The 25,563-nt window shown below is 42.8% G+C and overlaps 2 protein-coding genes and 1 long non-coding RNA gene across 5 annotated transcripts in view; all 3 read right to left on the reverse strand.

Moving 5' to 3' along the window:
* LOC128502718 (uncharacterized) overlaps positions 1-11,993 on the reverse strand; it is a 28,888-nt gene extending 16,895 nt beyond the window's left edge. Inside the window, exon 1 of the long non-coding RNA XR_008355159.1 lies at positions 11,581-11,993. This is a non-coding gene — a long non-coding RNA (uncharacterized LOC128502718). The remainder of the gene's footprint in view (positions 1-11,580) is intronic.
* Positions 1-25,563, reverse strand: part of LOC128502691 (cytochrome P450 2C8-like) — a 63,513-nt gene extending 37,950 nt beyond the window's left edge. Inside the window, exons 1-9 of one of the 3 annotated variants that reach the window (XM_053472579.1) lie at positions 25,197-25,563; positions 23,567-23,729; positions 23,177-23,326; positions 22,738-22,898; positions 21,904-22,080; positions 21,652-21,793; positions 21,064-21,251; positions 20,771-20,912; positions 11,986-12,182 (exon numbers count right to left, since the gene is read on the reverse strand). In XM_053472579.1, coding sequence (XP_053328554.1) covers positions 12,001-12,182; positions 20,771-20,912; positions 21,064-21,251; positions 21,652-21,793; positions 21,904-22,080; positions 22,738-22,898; positions 23,177-23,326; positions 23,567-23,729; positions 25,197-25,376 — 1,485 coding nt within the window. In that variant the 5' untranslated portion in view covers positions 25,377-25,563 and the 3' untranslated portion in view covers positions 11,986-12,000. Of the gene's footprint in view, positions 1-11,985; positions 12,183-20,372; positions 20,690-20,770; positions 20,913-21,063; positions 21,252-21,651; positions 21,794-21,903; positions 22,081-22,737; positions 22,899-23,176; positions 23,327-23,566; positions 23,730-25,196 lie in introns of those variants that run through there. The other 2 variants (XM_053472576.1, XM_053472580.1) reach the window with 2 other exon arrangements.
* Positions 935-5,975, reverse strand: LOC128502703 (cytochrome P450 2C8-like). Its single transcript, XM_053472593.1, has 9 exons — positions 5,796-5,975; positions 4,075-4,237; positions 3,723-3,872; positions 3,261-3,421; positions 2,427-2,603; positions 2,154-2,295; positions 1,557-1,744; positions 1,333-1,474; positions 935-1,251 (listed from the first exon to the last, which is right to left on the reverse strand). Exons 1-9 carry the CDS (start codon positions 5,973-5,975, stop codon positions 1,070-1,072), a joined length of 1,485 nt encoding a protein of 494 aa, XP_053328568.1. The 3' UTR covers positions 935-1,069.

Raw genomic sequence — 25,563 nt, forward strand, 5'->3', positions numbered from 1 at the left:
ATGATAAATGCACATGTGTTACACATGCTTATTACATGTACACGCCACCAGACCAACCTCCCCCTGCCTCAGGTGGTTTGCTCCAGGATACTTAGGGGAATAAATCCAACCTCCTCCTGCCTCAGGTGGGTTTCCCATGGCCACTTCCTGTCTGAAGTGAAAGAAGGAAGGATAATAAATGAGTAAGGGTAGTATACTCAGTGAGTGAGGGCAGTATACTTATATACTTATAACGAGCTTGGTACATTTCTGAGCTGGCATCAGCGGCGATGATAATTTCTATCCTGTCCGAAATGGCCGCTCCTAAGAGAAGTGCTCGGTCGTATCGTTTTTTGAATGTTTCAAATATTTCTTAGCATCATTCGGTATCGGAGGAAGCGAGCCTAGTACCGTTACCCGGCTGCTGCAGTCAGAAGACGTTGCGTTTGCTCTCTACAAAGCTTACACTGAGAAATGTGTACTAAAGCTGCTGTTCCACCTACTCTGCTGAATTTAACTCCTTTGTAACTAAATGCTCATACCGGAGAACATCCAGGCTCTGCCAACCCAAAGCCATCCCTCTTTGGGTAGTCTGATGACGCTGATGATGTCAGTGAGTAGGACCGATGGATTGTGTCAGTAGCGGGGATGGTTATGTTGTGGGCGGGGCTAGCCCCAAAGGCATTACTTTTGTGTAGGGGTGTGAAATAGCCATAGACTAGGTTGTGTCTAAACGCCGTCCCCCTGACCCTGAGAAAAGCAGAGAGTCTCGGTGCAACCTGGAGAGATCCCAGCTATGTAAATGCTGGTTTAGAAATCTAATCATGTTGCCCAAACTGCACACTTCCCTGCAAAACTAAGACTGCCCTAACCACCCTGTGATAGTAAATAGGTCCCTACATGTTATCCTGACAGAACCGACTATACCACCGGTGAAGAGTACGTTGGGTTTTCCTTTTTCATTTTATTTATTTTTAGAAATATATAGAAGTATATCAGGTTAAATTCTGAGTTTAAATTCTAATTTCTCTAAAGATCGGTCTTTAAGTCTGCGATCCATTTGCTATATTGTGTTCTGGATTAATCTAGTTCACCGTGGCTCGGCATACATCTGGTAGGGACGTGGCCTTGAGCTATTGGTGTTCGGCTCTGGCGTGATCTCAATGTCTTCTGTCTTCACTGTTGGCTTCAGGGTGAACTTTTGTAAGATGGTGGTGAGGAAGAGGAAGAGCTCCATACGAGCCAGCCCTTCCCCCGCGCACATACGTTTACCTGAGATAGAAGCAGAAGAAGGTTAGTCGGCCAAAGGGGGTCGCCTGCTTTGGGCACTATGATGACTGACAATGTTATTACCTGCTGAAAATGGCATGAAAGCGTCATTCTTTTTAAAACGTCCATTCTCATCCAGAAAGTGACCAGGATCAAACTTTCCAGGGTTTTTAAAACATTTGGGGTCTTTCAGAACTGAGGTCAGAACTGGGAGTATTAAGGTGCCCTAAAATAAAATGATTACAATCATAAGTAAACAAATTCCGATGTAATCCAGTCACAGATAAATTAGGGTAGCTGTTATTGACCTTGGGGATGTGATATCCTCTGAAGGTCGTGTCTCTGCTGGTTGCACGTGGCACTCCGACAGGGAAAACATCAGCAAATCTCTGAATTTCGTGGATCACAGCGTCTGTATAGGGCATTTTACTCCGATCTTCAACTGACGGACAGCGATCTTGGCCGATGATTTGGTCAATCTCCTCATGGATCTTTTCTGAAGACAACATATAGAACATAACAACATGTCTGGAATAACAAATAAAATATTCTATTAATCTACTCACTTTAGTTCAAATAAAGGTTTCCATTTCCATGTACTCATAGGTAACAGTAATTTAGGTTGAGAAAGACTGAAGTCCATCAGATTCCTTCCCACTGCTGATCGAGAAGAACACAAAAACCCACAATGAGGCCATTCCTTTTCTAACTACATGACATCGGATTTCTCACTGTTTAGCGAGATATAACTAATAACCCGTTATATCCCTGTATATTCCTCATATTATATACTAAAGAAAAGCTGAGCATTCACATTCAATGTCATTTTGTCTCAAAATCTCTCTCTAAAAACAGAAAATTCTATTAAATAATAGTTATTTTGGTGCATATTGTTAGTGTCTTACCTTGTATCTCTGGATACTTAAGAAGAATCAGGAAGCCGTATCTCAGGGTCAAACTTGTGGTATGCGTCCCAGCAAAAAAAATGTCCACTACCGCTGCCAGCAAGTTCTCATTGTGAAATTCAGTTTTGGGATTATTCTTTTCCTGGTGGAGAATCATGTCAGGAACGTTTAATTCTTCTTTTAAATAATCTATATAGAACCACCACATTCTGTAAAGCTCTACGTTAATATTCCTCTTCTACCGCATGCAGGAGAAACAGAAAGAGACCCTACCTCCTCCATCCGTGCGAGGAAACAATCTATGAAGTCTCTTGGGTAGTTGATGTCCGCTGTCTCTTGGTGCGATTTCACAGAGTCCGACACATACTTTTTCAGTTGTACAAAACCTTTGACTACTTTCTGGTGAGGACCAGGAATCCTTCGCATTAACCCTGGGAGAATATTGAGGAGCTACAACAAAAACATTGATATTAAGCCAAACACGATTTCCATTAGATACCTTCCATATAGATAAACCTCCCAGATTCCATTAATAATTGTGATGAGAATTGTTCCTCTTTGGGGTTCTTTGTTATATTTCTGCTCGCTCTACTGGTTTCTTGGCAGATACTGTGACGGACATTATATTCACATAGTGTTTGCTGATTCTTGGATTGCTGTCCGTTGAGATAAGGGTGTGTCACCATCGCCCCCTCTCATGCCCCCCAACTCTCCTGATTTAGGCAGGACAGTCCTGATTTTGGGACTCTGTCCCGCTGTCCTGCCTATCACTACCTTTGTCCCGCTTTGCAGGGGCGGAGGAAGGGTGAGGCGAGAGTTTATACACCGCCTGTTTTGCAAACTAACCAAAGCTAATTCTTTAAATATCTATTAGCATCTGATATCAAATTTAATTACACAAACATGTGTCTGATATGTTATTTCGAGATCTGTTTGCCGAGGTAAGGTATTTCCAATGCTTGATAATATCACATGGAGTAGCACATTTTATTTGTGTCTAATGGTACCTGGAACATAATTCTGGACCCAGAATGTATAAAATGAGAAAATCATTTAATTAGATGGGAGATAATTCTTCCCCGTAATCTCCCGCATGGCAGCTCTCACCTGGCCGGACAGTGTGTTTATCGATTCATTGATTTCTCTGAAGTTTGCGAGGAGAGTCACAAGAGTCTCATCTTCGTACTCAAACCTTTCTCCAAAGACAACGGAGCAGATGATGTTGGAGACGGCCTGTCCCAGAAGACGTACAGGGTCAAAAGAGGAATCTGTCATGTAAAGTTGGAAAATGATTGAAAGGCCTTTAAGATTTGGATCCAAATGCATGACGTCCTCGGAAACATGTTTTAGAATTACAGTTAGAAGACTGTGAGGCTTTTAGGAAACTCTCACGCTTAAATATTTATCATTCAGGATAGTTGGTTGTGACTATTGTTCTCTACCTGATAATTAATTGGCCTAAAATATTTTTCAAAAGATGTGTCTCCTTACTCTTGCCTTAAAGTTGGTTTCTTGCATTATATCTATGAAAATCCTTTTTCTCTCAAAACAAATTCTAGTTCTACCCACCCTTGTATTTTCTAAAGGCTTCCGCGAGGCACTGCGCCTCCTCTTGTATTCTCTCCTCGATGCTCCTCTTCCCCATTCCGAAATTCTTCAAGATCATAAGGGCGAATCGGCGCATGACCTTCCACCGCTCCCCGTTGCTTGAGAAAATCCCTGAAGCAAAAAAAAAATGAAACAAAACATATAAGAGATGTTCCAAGATTAGATCCTCGTTCAATTGCCCAATTTTAGAGGTTGAAACCTACTGTAGAATGGGAGAAAAAAAAAAAAGTGCTATAATTCTTCATTTATAGCATGCGGGTGCTGGGTGCATAACCACCGTTATATTATTGCGCCTGATTCTTGTGGTCGGCACTAATGGTGATGCGCTGTTTTTGTGTCTTACCGTAGTGCCCCCTGTCACCGAATGTATCGCCATGATCTATAAAGGCCTCTTTCACGGCATCGTACCCAACGAGCATGATGATCGGGTGGCTACCCAGGTGCAGCGTATACACCGGTCCATATTTCTCACTCAACTGCAGAGAGAATGACGTTGGACATGAAAACCTCTAGTAGGAAATATTTACCCTAAATATGAATTATTGGGTTTTGCTGAACCAAACATTGGTCATTTTTGAAATCTGAACAGATTCAAAGAAAAGTCTGATTACTGACTATGTATAAGTAGCATTATTATTACTATAGCATACTATATAGTATATATGCGATGAAATATGGTCATTTTATGTTTGTCTGCCATGATGTGTGTTTTAACAAGTTTTACATTTATATATTTTTATCCAAATAATTCTAGTAAAATTGACAAACTGACTAATCCAAAACCGATAAACAAAATGACTTGATGTTTCCACGAACATTCCAAAGATGTATGGAGAAAGAAAAGAAAGAATACATTGCGTAGACCTGTAGATTCCCGCATTTACCCCTGAAGCCCTTGTTGGGTACAACTAAACGTGTAGGGTGGGGAAGAACTCACTCATTGTATGCGTTGTACGCGGCGATCTCTGTGGATACTGGGTCTCGGTCTATTGCAAAGGACAGAAGGTAGAGTCCACCAATCCGCGAAGCTCTGGAGCATTGCCACGCTTTTTATGGTGTTTTATAGTGATTGAGCGCTGGAGCTGGTCTTAGTGCCTCCCTTAAATGGAAGTGAATAAATAAGGCGTGCAGATGAATTTACCTACAGGTTTATGTTATATGTTTCCTTTCTTTATCTATATATCATTGGAACATTCGGGGAACCATCAAGTTAGGTTTGTTCCTTCTTCCTTTAAGAAGAGCATTTTTGCCAATATACTGTATATTTTTGGTATGTTATATTTTTCTGACTAATTCTAAATACGTAGTCATTTGTAGATCATTTTTTAAATTGCTGCAGAGTTGGGGTCTTTCAGGATTCCACATAAAGTCTATATTTATTTAAAAAAATGTAACTCTCCAGTTTTTGCCTCAGGAGCAGCTTCTGACGCACCCCAATCCTGCCCATTCCCCCCTTAAACAGAGGCCAATGAGGTCAGCAGGACTTCCTGCCTTCATCCCGCAAGGGGGGCTCTGGGTAGGCTGAGTGATAAATTTCCGATGTATGGTGATTACAGACCCCATTGTTTCTCTAAATGATTTAAACTGACTGATGCTTGACTCGAGGATTAATCTTCCAGAAAGCCTCACATCTTCAATTTAGCCCTAAAATTCCACTAGGATAATCATCAATGTTACATTTCACTTTATTCCTCTGTAATTCATCATTTAAATGTAACCTTGTGTTTGTTTCAGCAGAAATTTTATTTCCGTTATCGTTGTAGTTGCTGCAGATTCCGTAGCGCTGCTGTCTTAGATATTGTTTGAAACAAAAGAAATGACAGCGTATTCCTCCTTCTAAAATATGTTTCAAATAAATAAATAAATTACCAAGGGGTGGGGGGAGTTGTGCTATTAGAGACAATGTATAAAAAGTGCAAATATTCACCATTTTAGATCATTATTGCAGACAAATCAGTCTTTCGAATAAAAGGAGTGAAACACGGTTCAAGGAATCGTAGGCTCCCAGTAACTGCCCCAGTAATGCCTCCTCACCTTAACCATAGATCGGGGTATTTCCTTGGTGTTGATCTGCAGAATATTCCCCAGAAAGGGCAGTGGAGTGAGTCCTGGGGGCAGGTTTCCTGGCTTCTTTTTGCCCCTCCATGCGATCAGGTAGAGCAGGGCAGTGATACAGGAGACCAGGAGAAACGTCCCGACCAGGCCCAGCGCCATCGTGATGATAAAACTCTGGAGCGAGACGAGGTGTCCTCTGCACTGTGCTGCTCCTTTAATCTCTCTGTATTTATACTCAGAACAGCTTAATTATTTAAAGGGAGGGACACACATTATGAAATATTGGTATTAATAATAATGATCAGGCGCTAAAAACATGACATATAATATTGTGCACAAATGTTATATAAGTATTAAAAATAATGCTGTAAACACTTGACGTATAACCCCAAAATAGTGTTGCGCCAAAAATTGATTTAAAAGTGACAATTAATTTATCACCAAAAAAATGTGTCATAAAAAATATAAACAATACTTATATTGCTTTTCAATTGCCAAATTGAATCTCCATCCATTGTGTCAAAGTGACATGTAGAAAACAAAAAGTAAAAGGTCATAGTGCTTTCCATAAATATATATATCAGGCGTTTCCCCTAAGTGGTATCTCACTCACGTAGAATTGAGCAATGACACATTTTTTGGTGATAAATTAATTTTCACTTTTAAATCAATTTTTGGCCCAACACTTTATTATCTTTTATTATGAAATATTGAACTATGAGCAGTAAAAGTGAGGGTGAAAGTAAAGATCAGCGCAGGAAGACGTCTTAAGCAGCTGGTTCCTGCCCAGTAGAAGGATTCTGGTCACATGGTACAAAATACTACAGGAAACTTCAAAGTAGGAAATGCAAATGGTTGGAAATGGACTGAGCTGATATGCTGCTGCTGCTGCTATTTGAATCTTTAACCCCTTAAGTACAATTCATCGTACTCGCAGTATTTACGGGTCAAAAACCCCTAAAGTGGAATATTTTGCATACAGGCTGTAGTTTCACTTCAGATCTGCTGGATTAAAAAATGAAGTGTGTGCGATCAAAGTAACAATTCTATTGTCCATCTCGCAAAAAGCAATGAAGATAAACACCTTAAAATGCCCTCGATAAAAAGACACTAGTTAACATTCCTGCTCTCCGTAGATTTACCTCAAGATACAAATCAAAGAGTTATAGTTTGATAAGTTATAAGTCAAAATGTTTAAAAAAAAACTCAGTCATGGATGCAAACTTTGAAGTAACCGTCATGGACTGCGCCATGGACAATGGAAGCGATTGATGAATTTGTCTTCAATATTTCACTATATACAATGCAGGTCTCATTGGGCTCCTACAGCAGGGAACATTCAGCAGGTCTGTCCCTCTACGATGCAGTTACATAGAAACAGGATTTGACAGAAGATAAGAACTGTTCAACCCATCTAGTCGGCCCGTTTTCCTGATGTAAGGGATTCAAACTCCTGTCAGTCTTCGGTCTCTGTAGCAAAGGATAGCTTTATGTCTATCCCACGCCTGTTTAAAATCCCTCAATCTATTAACCCTCAACTTCTGCTGGGAGGCTGATCCATTTCTCTGCTACCCCCTCAGTGAAGTAGAACTTCCTTACATTACCCATAAGCGGGTGACACCAGAGATTTCACCGCAACTCTCCTAAACCTGACGTTTTAGTGAATAGACCCCGGAGATTCATTTCTTATAGAACCAATTCTGTGGTTGAGAGTCCGGAGAGCGATCACAAGCGCCGCTGCGAGACATTTTGTCTCTTGCGCGTTAGGACATCCTTTAAAAAATAAACAAGGTTCTCTCCAGACCCCCCTGCAGTTTGAATACAGGTACTGCATTCAACCATGCAAGTCAATGGAGCCCAGCTTTCTAATCATGTGATTAGTAAAATATTTGAAAAATTATTTCAAAAATGGAAAAACAGTAAAAATAGCTAAAAAAATATAAATAAAAATGTGGTAACATTTAGAAATAATTACGCAGGAGTGTCACTATCAGGGGAACCATCCAGTTCCAACAAAATATTAAAAAAATGTCTAAAAAAAGAAAAATGTATTTGTATGAGCTAAAATTAGCCCTGTATTTTCCTTGACTGCTTAGACCCCAAGCCAGCAGAAACCGAAGCAAGAATAAACGACACAGTATTGTGGGTAAGGGCGTCGGCCACAGCTTTATTAAACATCATGAACCAGCACATACACATATATAAAACATAACCATCCCGCCAGCTATGGCTGCACCCCCACCAAGGCCAGCGGCTTTTCAATCCCTGACTGCAGACCAAGATTAAAATTATCCAGGCCAATGTCATTTAAATGTACCCTGTCGCTACAAACTTAATCCCTATTATTTCCCTCTAAGCCACGATGACGTATAACCACGCCACCCATGGAGTTAACAAAGCGAGACACTGCCACATTCAATTTTCTGCGACATTTTTCTAAGGCTCTAGCACCCAACCCAATAGACAACACTGGTCTAGGGACAACTTCCGACCAGATTAAAATAACATTCTTAAAAAGGTCAAAGCAACGTAAAAGATCCCCTTTGATCCGGTAAATTAGATCAATTGTACGAACCAAACCTAAATCGTTGCCACCCGCATGTACGACCAACATAATAGAAGACGGAACAAACCTACTTAAGGAACAAAACTCTGGATACATCTGAGCCCAGCACAGGCCACGAATGCCCCGCCAACGAATTCTGACCTTGTCGTATGGAAAACCCAAGTTCCTGCCATACACCCGCTTCTCCGCCTGACGAGCAGCTCGGTAGATAAAGGAGTGACCAATTATCCAGACCAGTCTAGGCGATGAACCTGAAAGAATAATTAAAGTAACTGTGGGCGAATATATAAGCAAAACCTCTTAGATCCCCAACGACCCAAACGTTGAATGTCAGCTGACGGGACACCGGCCCTAGCCGCCTCGTTTGCGGCACCTATCCTAATGAATGGGGGAGAAATAAAGTGGACTCACACCACAACGAAGTAAGCAGGAACGAAAAACTTTAGTGAACTGAAATCTAGTCAATGAGGAACCAGATGAATGAATTAGAAAGGAGACCCATCCCAATGGACGTGTAACAGAAAAAGCATGAATAAGTCGGACAGGGCACCACTCCAAGCCGGTCGCACGAATAGTGACCGTGGCACCTCTACCCACTTGGTCAGTCTTGGAACGTCTAATAAAGACCTGAACCAACCCTGACTGTAAAACAACATCCTGAGCAGTAAGGGGGAAACGGAACCGGCCTGAGGAGCCACAACTTCACCAACCCGCAAAGCACCGTAAAATGATAAGGAGAATGCCACCTGGAACAGCAGTGTTTCATAACTGTCAAAACAGATTTGTGAAAGAACACCAAGAATCCGATGCAACAGAGCAAATGAAACCGGGCGCCTCCTATCAGGAACCATATGTCTTTTCCAACCTTTTACGATTTTGGAAATAACAAACTTGGCATGACAACGAATTCTGGAGCAAAGTCGCTAGGTTGGAGATGTGAGGCTCCATAAAGAGAGTGGAAAGGGCAGACCAGTAGCTGCAGCCTTCGGTGCAGCCTCCCTGAAGCATTGACACTGCAGGCGAGATAATGCATCAGCAATTACATTAGCCTCGCCAGGCACGTGGCGCGCCCTGATCCAGATATTAAACTCCAAGCAACGCAGAACCAAGTGCCTCAACAAGGGCAAAACAGGAGAGGAGTGAGAGGTAGAACGATTGATCACTTGAACCACACCCATATTGTCCGTACGGAAGACAACCCGCCTATCAGCCAAAATCGGCACCATAGCTCTACTGAAACCGGTATTGGGAAGAGCTCCAAGAAAACGAGGTTGCGACATAAGACAGGCCCTAATCAATCATCTCACCAAGCCTGGAAACACCATTCACCCTGAAAATATGCACCCATCCCTACCGAACCAGATGAATCAGTAAATAATTCAAGGTCAACGTTGGAACATTCAGCCTGCTGCCAGCAGGTGTGACCATTATATTTTTGGAGAAAGGACTCCCAAACTCCGAGATCAAAGCGAATTGACCGCATAATTGTCACAAAATGAGTTGGAACTCTAACGCCTGCTGTAGCTAATGACAATTTCCTGGAAAATGACTCTCATTGTAGAGCCAGCAAACACCCTTTTTAGCACCCGCCGCCGCTCCAGGGGCTGAGGCGGCGGCACCCCCATGAAAGGGCAAAGGTCTATTTGGTGTCATTAATAACAACCACAAATTGCTGTCCTGCATGTCAAAACGCATGCTAGGACGAACAGACATCTTCTGACAAAACGGCTGATCGTATTTAAACCAACACTGACCGCCATAGATTTTATAAGCACCCCATATAAGATCCAGATATGCAAATAACGATGGACCTTTGTCAGGAAAGCGCTCACACAGTCTACTAGCAAAAACAGAAAAACCCTGAAGCCAATTACCAAAAGTACGTGGAATTTGTTTGGCTTTTTCATCAATCCGTTCTGTCCTACGTGGCCTATCCACGGTCTCCTTGTCCGTAGGCACTAACGAAAGCAAATCAACAAATTCTTGCCGACAAATTTTTTCTTTAACCTCCGCCGTGACATGCATACTTAACGGCACAACCTCACACAAATTAGGTACAGCCGGCAGCGAGGGAGAACCTAGCACAGCAGCTAACTGTGACCTCCGAACATTAGGTAAGGGGTCAGCTGTAGCTGTCCCAATATCACCCAGCCTACCCAGCAATTCCTTGAGGACCCTTGCCAGGTCAACCCCGGAACCCTCCCTCACATCCTGTGTATCCCTAAATCCCCCAATCTCCGTGCCCCAGGTCATCTGGCCACCCACCAGCAACACTGGGAGCAGGAGGACTTCTGGGGTGCAGATCGTGGAATGTAGATGAGGTGGAACGGCTTCCGGAAGCTGTCGACGCACGGGGTCCTCACGCAGTCTTCTGTCCGTAATCCGCTCCCGGTTAGCAGCCGGAGCAGGGTGGTTGCGAGAGGCTGCCGTGGAAGCCTCTCGCAACAAACACATATCTACCAAAGTGTAATGGAATATAAACACATATCAACATGCGCACATCTGTGGCGGGAATCTCTTATCAACATTATTTAAAGCGTTAATTAGGAAAAATTGGGGTACATTTTTCCAGAAGACAATGCAGTTCTATGTGACGCTTTGTGCAGCACTGTGGAATATAATGGAGCTATATAAAACAATAAATAATATTAATATGGGGTCCTGGATAGAGGTTACAAACATCCGTCCTAATTCGCTTTCACTGCCTTATTTATGAAAAACTCCACCTACATGTTAAAAGCAGTTAAATGATGGCCAATGGGAATAAGGAGGTCAGGTGATAAAAACAAGTAATATAAGGACATATACTGCATTATAGCCCAGACTCCTCCAGTTTCCATGGTGATCGACTCACCATGGAGCTGCCTTTCCACTGTGTATAGCAGGACAGTATTCTGCTTTCCATCAACCTGCGTAACAGGACCTAGTACCTTTTCCCCGACTGCGCCAGTCAGGACTACTTTGTAACTAAAAGCTCATACCTGAGAACATCCTGGCTCTGGCAACCCTTCTGACAGCCCTTCCTCTTTGGGTAGTCGGATGAACTGCACACTTCCCTACGAAACTAAGACTGCCCTAACCACCCTGTGATAGTAAATAGCCCCCTAACCTATGTTAGCAAAACATATGGGGCTGTACCACCGGTGAAAAGTATGTCGGGCTATCTTTTTTTTTTTATATATATTTATGGTTCGGGACCTGCTTACTAAAATCTACTTAAATTATGTTAGAGCATATAGCAGCAGCGATAATGTTTTTTTTTAGCACCATGTATCCTGGAGGTTGGTTTAGTGCCTTTCCATTGATTATATTGACATTGTGCGTCCGTCTTCCTTCTTGGGTTTGTTTATCCATATTTTTTTGTCCAAAGGTGTCTCATTGATTGACAGTAACATGTGATGTGAGCTTTAAAAGACAATGAAGAGGGATGGGATAAAACTTCAAGGCTTTGGTATGAGAAATAAACACAAATCTAAAACACTGCATTTTCTTAAGTCTAGAAAAATATAGACGTATATCAGGTTCAATTCAGAGTTTTTCTCACATCTCTAATTTCTCTAAAGATCGCTCTTTAAGTCTGAGATCTATTAGCTAAATTGTGTTCTGGGTTAAGCTACTTCATTGTGGCTCAACATACATCTGGTAGAGTTGTGGCCTCGAAGCATTGGTGTTCGGCTCTGGGGGGACCTCAATGTCTTCTGTCTTCACTGTTGGCTTCTGGGTGAACTTTTGTAAGATGGTGGTGAGGAAGAGGAAGAGCTCCATACGAGCCACCCCTTCCCCCGCGCACATACTTTTACCTTGAGTGTAAGCAGAAGGTTAGACGGTCACAAGGGACAAGGGGTCGCCTGGTTTGGGGACTATGATGACTACATAGTTATATAGTTCATAAGGTTGAAAAAAGTCCATCAAGTTCAACCCTTCTACCTAACCTTCATATTCTTGATCCAAAACAAGGCAAAAAAAAACCCCCTAATTAAGCTACTTCGAATTCTGCCATCAGGGGAAAAAAATTCCTTCTTGACTCCAAGAGGCAATCGGATTTCTCCTTGGGGACCTTGGGGATGTGATATCCTCTGAAGGTCGTGTCTCTGCTGGTTGCATGCGGCACTCCGAGAGGGAGAATGTCAGCAAATCTCTGAATTTCGTGGATCACAGCGTCTGTATAGGGCATCTTAATCCGATCCTCCACTGACGGACAGCGATCTAGACCAATGACTTGGTCGATCTCCTTGTGGATCTTCTCTGAAGAAAACATATAGAACATAACAACAGGTCTGGAATAATAACTAAAATACTCTATTTATTTGCTCGCTTTAATTCAAATAAACATTTTCATGTACTTATAGGTAACAGTAATTTAGGTAAGAAAAAGAAGTCCATCAAATTTCCTCCCGCTGCTGATTCAGAAGAATGCAAAAAAAAAAAACCTACGTGCCATTCCTTTTCTAACTACAATATTTACTGATAACCAAAGCTACTGGGGGGGTAAAGGTGATGGAAACCCCTTCCACTTAAAAGTAAAACACTCATCTACAGACACCAGACAAGCCATCACCTTTACCCACCATAACTTTGGTTATTGATATTTCTTGCGCCACCCCGAGCCTCAAGTATTAATTCAGTATCGCAACCTCATCCTAATGTGCTCATGATTCCCGTTAAGGGCAAAGCAACTGTCTGTGAGCGGTGATCTGGCTACTGCATCTCTTACTTGACTTTTGTCTGAAGGCTGTATTGTACAGCGGGCAATTACTTTCAAGGGATCCATGTATAAAGTGGGTGTAGAGGCAACAGGTGATCATTGTTGATCTTATTTGCATGTGTCTACCCAGAATCCATTGCTGATGTGGCAGCACCATGAGATTTCTGAGGGATAAATAAGCCTTCTGCCTTGTCTGGTGTCTGAAGATGAGTGTTTAATAATACTTCTACTTCCCTCTTCGTTTTAAGTGGTATTGGTTTCCCTCACCTTTACCCACCATAACTTTGAAGGCACCATAACTTTGGTTATCGGTATTTCTCGTACCACACCATGCCTCAAGTGTTAATCCAGTATTACAACCTCATGCTGATGTGCTCATGCTACTTGTGAAGGGCAAGACAGCTGTCTCTCGGTAGAGATCTGGCTACTGCATCTTTTACTTGACTTTTTGTCTAAAGGCTGTATTGTACAGGGGGCAATTACTTTCAAGGGATCCATGTATAAAGTGGATGTTGAGGCAACAGCTGGTTGTTGTTGACCTTATTTGCATGTGTCTACCCAGAGTCCATTGTGGATGTTGCAGCACCATGAGATTTCTGGGGGATAAATAAGCCTTCTGGCTTCTCTGGTGTCTGTAGATGATTGTTTAATAATGCTTATACTTCCGTCTTCATTTTAAGTGGTATTGTTTTCCCTCACCTTTACCCACCATAACTTTGGTGGCTGGTATTTCTCGTGTTATAACAGGCCTCAAGTGTTAGTCCAGTACTGCAATCTCATGCTGATGTGCTCATGTTTCCTGTGAAGGGTGAAACAGCTGTCTGTGATTGGTGATCTGGCTACTGCATCTCTTACTTGACTTTTGTCTGAAGGCTGTATTGTACAGCGGGCAATTACTTTCAAGGGTTCCATGTATAAAGTGGGTGTAGAGGTAAAAGGCGATCGTTGTTGACCTTATTTACGTGTGTCTACCCAGAATCCATTGTGGATGTGGCACCGCCATGAGATTTCTGAGGGAAAAACATGCCTTCTGGCTTGTCCGTTGTCTGTAGATGAGTGTATAATAATGCTTCTACTACTCTCTTAATTTTAAGTGGAAGGGTTTCCCTCACCTTTACTCACCATAACTTTGGTTATTGGTATTTCTCTTGCTACCCCAAGTCTCAAATATTAAGCTTCATGCTAACAACTCCACTTAAGGTCGAAACAGATGTCTGTGATGCACTCAGACAACCTCTGCTGCTGCTGGCTGGTAGTGCCTTTAGGGCTTCTTTGACAGAGTACCAGAAGGTCTTGTCATGCCGGTACTCCATAGAGGCGTTTTGGAAGTGCTGGCAGCAGCAGGGGTTGTCTGATGCTGCCGCTTATCCCTCCTTCTGTTCTCTATTCCCGCAGTCATCTAATTAACTTACAGCCACCCATAGCTGCGCTCTATACCTCATCAGTCTATATTTCCTGAACTTAACACTACCGATGTATGACTTTCAACACTTCTGTGTAGTATTACTCTGACCTTGATAAACATACGTCGCTATTCTGTCAAACTAATCTTAAAACTTAAAATCCACAAAATAAAAAGACATTATCTGAAAAAATTCCTTTTTTTGCATTTAGCCTTAGTAATCATAAACACTAATTTATTTAAACACAGAATTGAATAAATTAATGCCAAGTGGAGCATTAAGAAAAGCTGAGCATTCACATTCAATGTAATTCTGTCTCACAATTTCCCTATAAAAATTCTATTAAATAATACAGGGCTCGACAAATCCCAGGTGCCAGGTCGCCATGGCGACAGAGAATTTTGTCCTGGCGCCTAGGTTTTGTCAGCCTCTTACATCCAGAAAAAATTGTGGATGTAAGAGGCTGAGTCACCACACGGGGGCGCTGCTGCTACTGTCTGCCCAGAAGTCTGGGCAGACAGCACAGCCACTCAGAGCCCGCCCCCGAGCTTGAGATCACTCCCACGGAGTGAGCCTGTAGGCTGAAAACGCGGTTGCTGGAAAAGCAGCAATCGTGTTTTCAGCTGCCACAGGCAGCCTCAGGGAAGGGGGTTGTGTGTTGATTGGGTCCCCACACAAGTCTGGGGACCTCACCCAACACCCCCCAGCTGCCTGATCGCTCCATGGGAGCGACAGCGCAGCGTCAACCCCTTCAATGCCGCGATCGCGGCATTTAGGGGTTAATTCCCGTTTTGGGGGCTTTGCTGCTGGTGGTCTGCCTGGAAGCTCAGACAGACCAGCAACAGCAAAAACGAGCCCCCACAAGCCCTTTGATGACTCCTATAGGTATGGAAGCCTACAGCAGTCAAAGAGACTCCCTCTGCAATGGCTGGTCCATAGACCAGCAATTGAGTCCCAGCTGCCAGAGGCAGCTTCAGGGACAGGGGAGATGGTTCTTCGGTCTCCACATGAGTGTGGAGACCAGCCCCAACACCCCCCCGCTGCCTGATCGCTCCCTGAGAGCGACAGTGCAGCGTTAACCCCTTCAATGCCGCAATCGCGGCGTTTTAGGGGTTAACTCCCGTTTTGTAAGGGGCTCTGCTGCCGGTGGTCTGCCTGGAAGCCCAGGCAGACCAGCAACAGCAACAGCAAAAAACGAGCCCCCACAAGCCCTTTGATGATTCCTGTAGGCATAGAAGCCTACAGCAGTCATCATAGACTCCCCCCTGCAGTGGCTGGTCTATAGACCAGCAATTGCTTCCCAGCTGCCAGAGGCAGCTTCAGGGACAGGGTGAGAGGGTTATTTGGTCTGCCATGAGTGTGGAGACCAGCCCTAACACCCCCCTGCTGCCTGATCACTCCATGAGAGCGACGGTGCAGCGTTAACCCCTTCAATGCCACAATTGTGTATGACACATTTGTGGCATTGCAGGGGTTAACATTTGTCCCCACAAGCTTTTGGGGACTAAATATCTGTCAATGCTGTGCTCCAATGGAACATCAGCATCGAAAGAGTTAAAAAAATGAAAAAAATGTATTTAAAAAAAAAAACAAACAGCACTGACCTGAAAGTCCAGGGTGCTTCCAGGTCAAACGCTGTGAGTTTAGTAAGTGGGCTGATGATGATCAGATTACTCCTGACCAACTGTTAGTTTAAAAAAAATCCTGGCTCCTAACTTTTTTACCTGGCGCCTAGATTCACAACAAATTTGTCAAGCCCTGAAATAATAGTTATTTGGGGAATATTTTTTAGTGTCTTACCTTGTATCTCAGGATACTTAAGAAGAATCAGGAAGCCGTATCTCAGGGTAATACTTGTGGTCTCTGTCCCGGAAAAAAATGTCCACTACCGCTGCCACCAAATTCTCATTGTGAAATTCAGTTTTGGGATTATTCATTTCCTGGTGGAGAATCATGTTAGGAAGGTTTAATTATTATATATTTTTTAAAAATCTATATAGGACCCCATTTTCTGTAATGTTCTACATTAAAATTCCTCTTCCACAGCAGGCAGGAGAAACAGAATGAGACCCTACCTCCTCCATCCGTGCGACTTTTATAGCTCCTGCAGATTCTGTAGCGCTGCTGCCCAAGATATTGTTTGAAACAAAAGAAATGTCAGCTTATTCCTCCTGCTAAATAAATTACCAACAGGGGGGGGCTGTCAGGTGCTATTAGAGACAATGTATAAAAAGTGCAAATATGCACCATTTTAGATCATTATTGCACAGAAATCAGTCATTAGAATAAATAGAGTGAAACACGGTTCAGGGAATCGCAGGCTCCCAGTAACTGCCCCAGTAATGCCTCCTCACCTTAACCAGAGACCGGGGTAATGCCTTGGTGTTGATCTGCAGAATATTCCCCAGCAGGGGCAGTGGGGTGGGTCCTGGGGGGCAGGTTTCCTGGCTTTCTTTTGCTCCTCCATACAATCAGGTAAAGCAGGGCGGTGATACAGGAGACCAGGAGAAACGTCCCGACCAGTCCCAGCGCCATCGTGATTATAAGACCCTGGAGTGAGGCGCCCTTCGCGCTGTGCTGCTCCTCGCACCTCCCTCTGTATTTATACTCAGAACAGGTTAATTATTTAAAGGGACGGCCACATTTTTAAATAAATGAACTATGAGCATTAAAAGTGAGGGTGAAAGTAAAGATCAGTGCAGGAAGACGTTTTAAGCGGCTGGTACCTACCCAGTAGAAGGACTGTGGTGATGTTAATTTATCATGTGACTGTTTGGTCACATGGTACAAAATACTACAGGAAACTAGGAAATACAAATGGTTGGAGATGGGCTGAGCTGATATGCTGCTGCTGCTGTAACGCTGGATGTGAGGAAGAAAGTTTGACAGAAAGCTGCAGTCTTTGAACTTCCTGAAAATGGAGAACATTATGGAAAATAAAGAAAACTTGAATCTTTAAGATAAATCCCGTTTTATTTGATATTTACGCCGTTTTTGCAAGTTATGTCTGTGCGTCTCCTTGGAATTGAAGATTTAAATCATTGTCCAGTTGTGTTTTAGAGACTGCATTGATATCCACTCACTCAATTCCTCTCCCTCTCCCCTCCTGTTTGTGAGTGATGATCAAAAAAGCTATTTTATTGCTCATCTTGCAAAAACCGATGAAGATAAATACCTTAAAATGCCCTCGATAAAAAGACTCTAGTTAACATTTCTGCTCTCTGTAGATTTACCTCAAGATACAAATCAAAGAGTTATAGTTTGATAAATCATAAGTTACAGTATTTAAAAAAACGTACTCATGGATGCAAACTTTGAAATAACAGTCATGGCCTGCACCATGGACAATGGAAGCGATCCAATAAAAATGTAGCACGCAGGTGAGTTGTGATGAATTTGTCTTCAATATTTCACCATATACAATGCAGGTCTCATTGATCTCCTACAGCAGGGACAATTTAGCGGGTCTGTCCCTCTACGATGCAGTTACATAGAAACAGAAGCGCCACTTCGAGAAATTTTGCCTCTCGCAAGATGTCGGCGTCCTTTAAAAGCATAAACATGTTTTCCAGAGAGTCTCTCCAGATACCAGGTACTGCATTCAAAAATGCAAGTCAATGGACCCCAGCTTTCTAATCACAATGTATAAAATATGCAACAATAATAATAAAAAATGGAAAAAATAAAAATAGCTAAAAAAAATAATAATAATAATTATGCAGTGATGTCACCTTCAGGGGAACCATCGAGTTTCAACAAAATATAAAAAAAAGTCCAAAACTAATAACATTTTAAAAAAGTTTATTTTTATTTGCTAAAATTAGCGCTGTATCCTGACATGGAAAGAGTTAAAATACTAGCATTTCAAATACGCAAGGCGGTGTCTAATTAAAAAATGAATGGTTCAAAGATAGGGCATAGACACAGCCTGACCAAAATTGAAAAAAGCGCGCCTCCCAAATGTGTACTCAGGAGATGATCTTAGATTAGATGATCAAAAAAAGGATTCTGAAGAAAGCCCTTCGTGTCCTGAAAAAACAATATATAACTTGTGTGGGTTCACTAAATGGGAGAGGAGAAAATTACAGCTAAACACGAGTGCCGCAAAGGTGTTAAAACAGCATTGGTCACGAAGGATACAAAAAGTAAAAACAGCATGGTCCTTAAGGGGTTAAATGTCTCTCTCCCATGCCCTATCTCCACTGTCTCTTTCTCTTTACCGTCTCTTTCTCTTCCCCCTTTGTTCACCATATCTGGGAACTTTCTGACCCTTGTGGGATGCGGTGGGCAGTCTCATCAATGGGACACACATTAGTGGGCATACCTGGGAACTCTCCAGGTTTGACCCGGAGATTGCCGGGTGAGCGCTGCTCCTCCGGTTCTCCGGGTCGCGGGAGCAGGGTCTTGACGGCCCACCACCGCTGCCGTCAGTGTGCAGTCCTGGCCGCGTCCCGCAAGGGAAGGCTCTGGGTAGCCGGAGCCGAGAAGTTCCCAGGTATGGAAGTGGGTGACCCCGAGAGTTCCCGCTTAGTGACCCGGAGAAGCGACGTTTCACCCACCAAACGCAGAGAGTTTCCCAGTGCGTGTGTATATATATACGTTTGTGTTTGTTATGCGTCTTGTGTACAGGACGGTCACATGGTTTCTTATCATTCTTATTTTCTTCCATCTTGTTAAATCACATGAACTTTGTCCATAATAAATGCACGTGTGTTACACATAGTCCTGCCGTGCACAATGCTTATCACATGGTACACTCCATCAGACCAACCTCCCCCTGCCTCAGGTGGTTTGCTCCAGGATAGATTCAACCTCCTCCTGCCTCAGGTGGGTTTCCCATGGCCACTTCCTGTCTGAAGTGAAAGAAGGAAGTACTTCTCACTGAGTGAAGGAAGGATAATAAATGAGTGAGGATAGTATACTCATTGAGTGAGGGCAGTATACTGAATGAGTGAGGGCAGTATACTTATATACTTATAATGAGCTTGGTACATTTCTGAGCTGGCGTCGGTGGCGATGATAATATCTATCCTGTCCGAAATGGCCGCTGCTAAGAGAAGTGCTCGTCGTATCGTTTTTTGAATGTTTCAAATATTTCTTAGCATCATTCGGTATCGGAGGAAGCGAGCCTAGTACCGTTACCCGGCTGCTGCAGTCAGAAGACGTTGCGTTTGCTCTCTACAAAGCTTACACTGAGAAATGTGTACTAAAGCTGCTGTTCCACCTACTCTGCTGAATTTTACTCCTTTGTAACTAAATGCTCATACCGGAGAACATCCAGGCTCTGCCAACCCACAGCCATCCCTCTTTGGGTAGTCTGATGACGCTGATGATGTCAGTGAGTAGGACCGATGGATTGTGCCAGTAGCGGGGATGGTTATGTTGTGGGCAGGGCTAGCCCCAAAGGCATTACTTTTGTGTAGGGGTGTGAAATAGCCATAGACTAGGGCGTGTGTAAACGCCGTCCCCCTGACCCTGAGAGAAGCAGAGAGTCTCGGTGCAACCTGTAGAGATCCCAGCGATGTAAATGCTGGTTTAGAAATCTAATCCTGTTGCCCAAACTGCACACTTCCCTATGAAACTAAGACTGCCCTAACCACCCTGTGATAGGAAATAGGTCCCTACATGTTATCCTGACAGAACCGACTATACCACCGGTGAAGAGTACGTGAACCACCCCCCCCCTCCACCGTTCCCGAGAGATGCAGAGTTTCTGCGTGCAACCCGGAGAGAGATCCCAGCTATGTAAATCCTGGTTTAGAAATCTAATCTTGCTGCCCAAACTGCACACTTCCCTACAAAACTGAGACTGCCCTAACCACCCTGACATAGTAAATATGTCCCTAACCTATGTTAACAAAACGCGTTATCCTGACAAAACCGACTTTCTTTTGTCATTTTATTTATTTATAGAAATATATAGAAGTATATCAGGTTCAATACTGAGTTTTTCTCAGATCTAATTTCTCTAAGGATCGGTCTTAAGTTTGCTATATTGTGTTCTGGGTTAATCTATTTCATCGTGGCTCGGCGTACATCTGGTAACGATGTGGCCTCGAACCATTGGTGTTCGGCTCTGGGGTGATCTGAATGTCTTCTGTCTTCTCTGTTGGCTTCAGGGTGAACTTTTGTAAGATGGTGGTGAGGAAGAGGAAGAGCTCCATACGAGCCAGCCCTTCCCCCGCGCACATTCGTTTACCTGAGATAGAAGCAGAAGAAGGTTAGACGGGCACAGGGGGTCGCCTGCTTTGGGGACTATGATGACTGGCAATGTTATTACCTGCTGAAAATGGCATGAAAGCGTCATTCTTTTTAAACCGTCCGTTCTCATCCAGAAAGTGACCGGGATCAAACTTTCCAGGGTTTTTAAAACATTTGGGGTCTTTCAGAACTGAAGTCAGAACTGGGAGTATTAAGGTGCCCTAAAATAAAATGATTACAATCATCAGTAAACAAATTCCGATGTAATCCAGTCACAGATAAGTTAGGGTAGCTGCTTAAGATAGTTAAATAGGTTTATGATACATAGCTATGGTTCACCCATTAAGTTACACCCTGAAGCATCTTATTGACCTTGGGGATGTGATATCCTCTGAAGGTCGTGTCTCTGCTGGTTGCACGTGGCACTCCGACAGGGAAAATGTCAGCAAATCTCTGAATCTCATGGATCACAGCGTCTGTATAGGGCATTTTACTCCGATCCTCCACTGATGGACAACGATCTTGGCCGATGACTTGGTCAATCTCCTCATGGATCTTTTCTGAAGACAACATATAGAACATAACAACATGTTTGGAATAATAACTAAAATACTCTATTTATCTGCTCACTTTAGTTCAAATAAAGGTTTCCATTTCCATGTACTCATAGGTAACAGTAATTTAGGTTGAGAAAGACTGAAGTCCATCAGATTCCTTCCCACTGCTCATCGAGAAGAACACAAAAACCCACAATGAGGCCATTCCTTTTCTAACTACATGACATCGGATTTCTCACTGTTTAGTGAGATATAACTAATATCCCTGTATATTCCTCATATTATATACTAAAGAAAAGCTGAGCATTCACATTCAATGTCATTTTGTCTCAAAATCTCTCTATAAAAAACAGAAAATTCTATTAAATAATAGTTCTTTGGGGAATATATTTTAGTGTCTTACCTTGTATCTCTGGATACTTAAGAAGAATCAGGAAGCCGTATCTTAGGGTCAAACTTGTGGTATCCGTCCCAGCAAAAAAAAGGTCCACTACCGCTGCCAGCAAGTTCTCATTGTGAAATTCAGTTTTGGGATTATTTTTTTCCTGGTGGAGAATCATGTTAGGAATATTAAATAATCTACACCATATTCCGTAAAACTCTACATTAATATTCCTCTTCTACCGCATGCAGGAGAAACAGAACGGGCCCCTACCTCCTCTATCCGTGCGAGGAAACAATCTATGAAGTCTCGTGGGTAGTTGATGTCCACTGTCTCTTGGTGTGGTTTCACAATGCCCGACACATACTGTTTCAGTTGTACAAAACCTTTGAGTACTTTCTGGTGAGGACCAGGAATCCTTCGCATTAACCCTGGGAAAATATTGAGGAGCTACAACAAAAACATTGATATTAAGCCAAACACGATTTCCATTAGACACCTTCCATATAGATAAACCTCCCAGATTCCATTAATAATTGTGATGAGAATTGTTCCTCTTTGGTGATCTTTGTTATGTTTCTGCTCACTCTACTGGTTTCTTGGCAGATACTGTGACGGACATTATATTCACATAGTGTTTGCTAATTCTTGGATTGCTATCTGTTGAGATAAGGGTGTGTCACCATCGCCCCCTCTCATGCCCCCCAACTGTCCTGATTTAGGCAGGACAGTCCTGATTTTGGGACTCTGTCCCGCTGTCCTGCCTATCACTACCTTTGTCCCGCTTTGCAGGGGCGGAGGAAGGGTGAGGCGAGAGTTTATACACCTCCTGTTTTGCAAACTAACCAAAGCTAATTCTTTAAATATCTATTAGCATCTGATATCAAATTTAATTACACAAACATGTGTCTGATATGTTATTTCGAGATCTGTTTGCCGAGGTAAGGTATTTCCAATGCTTGATAATATCACATGGAGTAGCACATTTTATTTGTGTCTAATGGTACCTGGAACATAATTCTGGACCCAGAATGTATAAAATGAGAAAATCATTTAATTAGATGGGAGATAATTCTTCCCCGTAATCTCCCGCATGGCAGCTCTCACCTGGCCGGACAGTGTGTTTATCGATTCATTGATTTCTCTGAAGTTTGCGAGGAGAGTCCCAAAAGTCTCATCTTCGTACTCAAACCTTTCTCCAAAGACAACGGAGCAGATGATGTTGGAGACGGCCTGTCCCAGAGGACGAATAGGGTCAAAAGAGGAACCTGTCACGTAAAGTTGGAAAATGATTGAAAGGCGTTTAAGATTTGGATCCAAATGCATGATGTACTCGGAAACATGGTTTAGAATTACAGTTATAATACAAGAAGACTGTGAGGCTTTTAGGAAACTCCCACGCTTAAATATTTATCATTCAGGATAGTTGGTTGTGGCCATTGTTCTCTACCTGATGTGTCTCCTTACTCTTGCCTTAAAGTTGGTTTCTTGCATTATATCTATGAAAATCCTTTTTTTTCTCAAAATAAATGCTATTTCTACCCACCCTTGTATTTTTTAAATGCTTCCGCGAGGCACTGCGACTCCTCTTGTATTCTCTCCTCGATGCTCCTCTTCCCCATTCCGAAATTCCTCAAGGTCATAAGGGCGAATCGGCGCATGACCTTCCACCTCTCCCCGTTGCTCGCGATTATCCCTGAAGCAAAAACAAAACATATAAGAGATGTTCCAAGATTAGATCCTCGTCCAATTGCCCGATTTTCGAGGTTGAAACCTACTCTAGAATGAAAAAAAAACTGCAAAAATGATTAAAAAAAATAAGTGCTATAATTCTTCATTTATAGCATGCGGGTGCTGGGTGCATAACCACCGTTATATTATTGTGCCTGATTCTTGTGGTCGGCACTAATGGTGATGCGCTGTTTTTGTGTCTTACCGTAGTCCTGCAACAGGAATTCATTCAGCTCCGTGTGCCCCCTGTCACTGAATGCATCGCCATGATCTATAAGGGCTTCTTTCATGGCATCGTACCCAATGAGCATGACGATCGGGTGGCTACCCAGGTGCAGCATATACACCGGTCCATATTTCTCACTCAGCTGCAGAGAGAATGACGTTGGACATGAAAACCTCTAGTAGGAAATATTTACCCTAAATATGAATTATTGGGTTTTGCTGAACCAAACATTGGTCATTTTTGAAATCTGAACAGATTCAAAGAAAAGTCTGATTACTGACTATGTATAAGTAGAATTATTATTACTATAGCATACTATATAGTATATATGCGATGAAATATGGTCATTTTATGTTTGTCTGCCATGATGTGTGTTTTAACAAGTTTTACATTTATATACTTTTATCCAAATAATTCTAGTAAAATTGACAAACTGACTAATCCCAAACCGATAAACAAAATGACTTGATGTTTCCACGAACATTCCAAAGATATATGGAGAAAGAAAAGAAAGAATACATTGCGTAGACCTGTAGATTCCCGCATTTACCCCTGAAGACGTTGTTGGGTACAACTAAACGTGTAGGGTGGGGAAGAACTCACTCATTGTATGCGTTGTACGCGGCGATCTCTGTGGATACTGGGTCTCGGTCTATTGCAAAGGACAGAAGGTAGTGTCCACCAATCCGCGAAGCTCTGGAGCATTGCCACGCTTTTTATGGTGTTTTATAGTGATTGAGCGCTGGAGCTGGTCTTAGTGCCTCCCTTAAATGGAAGTGAATAAATAAGGCGTGCAGATGAATTTACCTACAGGTCTATGTTATATAGTCTTTATCTATATATCATTGGAACATTCGGGGAACCATCAAGTTAGGTTTGTTCCTTCTTCCTTTAAGAAGAACATTTTTGCCAATATACTGTATATTTTTGGTATGTTATATTTTTCTGACTAATTCTAAATACGTAGTCATTTGTAGATCATTTTTTAAATTGCTGCAGAGTTGGGGGTCTTTCAGGATTCCACATAAAGTCTATATTTATTTAAAAAAATGTAACTCTCCAGTTTTTGCCTCAGGAGCAGCTTCTGACGCACCCCAATCCTGCCCATTCCCCCCTTAAACAGAGGCCAATGAGGTCAGCAGGACTTCCTGCCTTCATCCCGCAAGGGGGGCTCTGGGTTGGCTGAGTGATAAATTTCTGATGTGTGGTGATTACAGACCCCATTGTTTCTCTAAACGATTTAAACCGACTGTCGCTTGACTCGAGGCGGACCCTTCCTGTTTCTTGCACTCCGGCTCCGCGCACCTTCTAAAACCTCCACTCCCCGCATGTTACTCCACCTTACAAGAAAACAGGAGGCGACGTCTCCTACAGAGCTCCACAAACGTGGATTAATCTTCCAGAAAGCCTCACATCTTCAATTTAGCCCTAAAATGCCTCTAGGATAATCATCAATGTTACGTTTCACTTTATTCCTCTGTAATTCATCATTTAAATGTAAGATGTATAGATCTATATTGCAGACAAATCAGTCATTAGAATAAATAGAGTGAAATGCAGTTCAGGGAATCGCAGGCTCCCAGTAACTGCCCCAGTAAAGCCGCCTCACCTTAACCAGAGACCGGGGTAATTCCTTGGTGCTGATCTGTAGAAAATTCCCCAGCAGGGGCAGTGGGGTGGGTCCTGGGGGCAGGTTTCCTGGCTTCTTTTTGCCCCTGCATGCGATCAGGTAAAGCAGGGCGGTGATACAGGAGACCAGGAGAAACGTCCCGACCAGTCCCAGCGCCATCGTGATGATAAAACTCTGGAGCGAGGCGTCCTCTGCACTGTGCTGCTCCTCGCACCTCCCTCTGTATTTATACTCAGAACAGGTTAATTATTTTAAAGGGACGGCCACACATTGAGAAATATTGAACTATGAGCAGTAAAAGTGAGGGTGAAAGTAAAGATCAGTGCAGGAAGATGTCTTAAGCAGC

Source organism: Spea bombifrons, chromosome 8 (assembly GCF_027358695.1).
Source record: "Spea bombifrons isolate aSpeBom1 chromosome 8, aSpeBom1.2.pri, whole genome shotgun sequence".
Taxonomy (NCBI): Eukaryota; Metazoa; Chordata; class Amphibia; order Anura; family Pelobatidae; genus Spea; species Spea bombifrons.

Coding starts and splice junctions, on each gene's coding strand:
- LOC128502703 (XM_053472593.1), bottom strand. CDS start 5,975: ATGGCGCTGGGCCTGGTCGGGACGTTTCTCCTGGTCTCCTGTATCACT. Junction 4,238..5,795: donor TACCCCGATCTATGGTTAAG/GTGAGGAGGCAT, acceptor TTCTCTCTGCAG/TTGAGTGAGAAATATGGACC. Junction 1,745..2,153: donor TAAGTATCCAGAGATACAAG/GTAAGACACTAA, acceptor TGTTGTCTTCAG/AAAAGATCCATGAGGAGATT.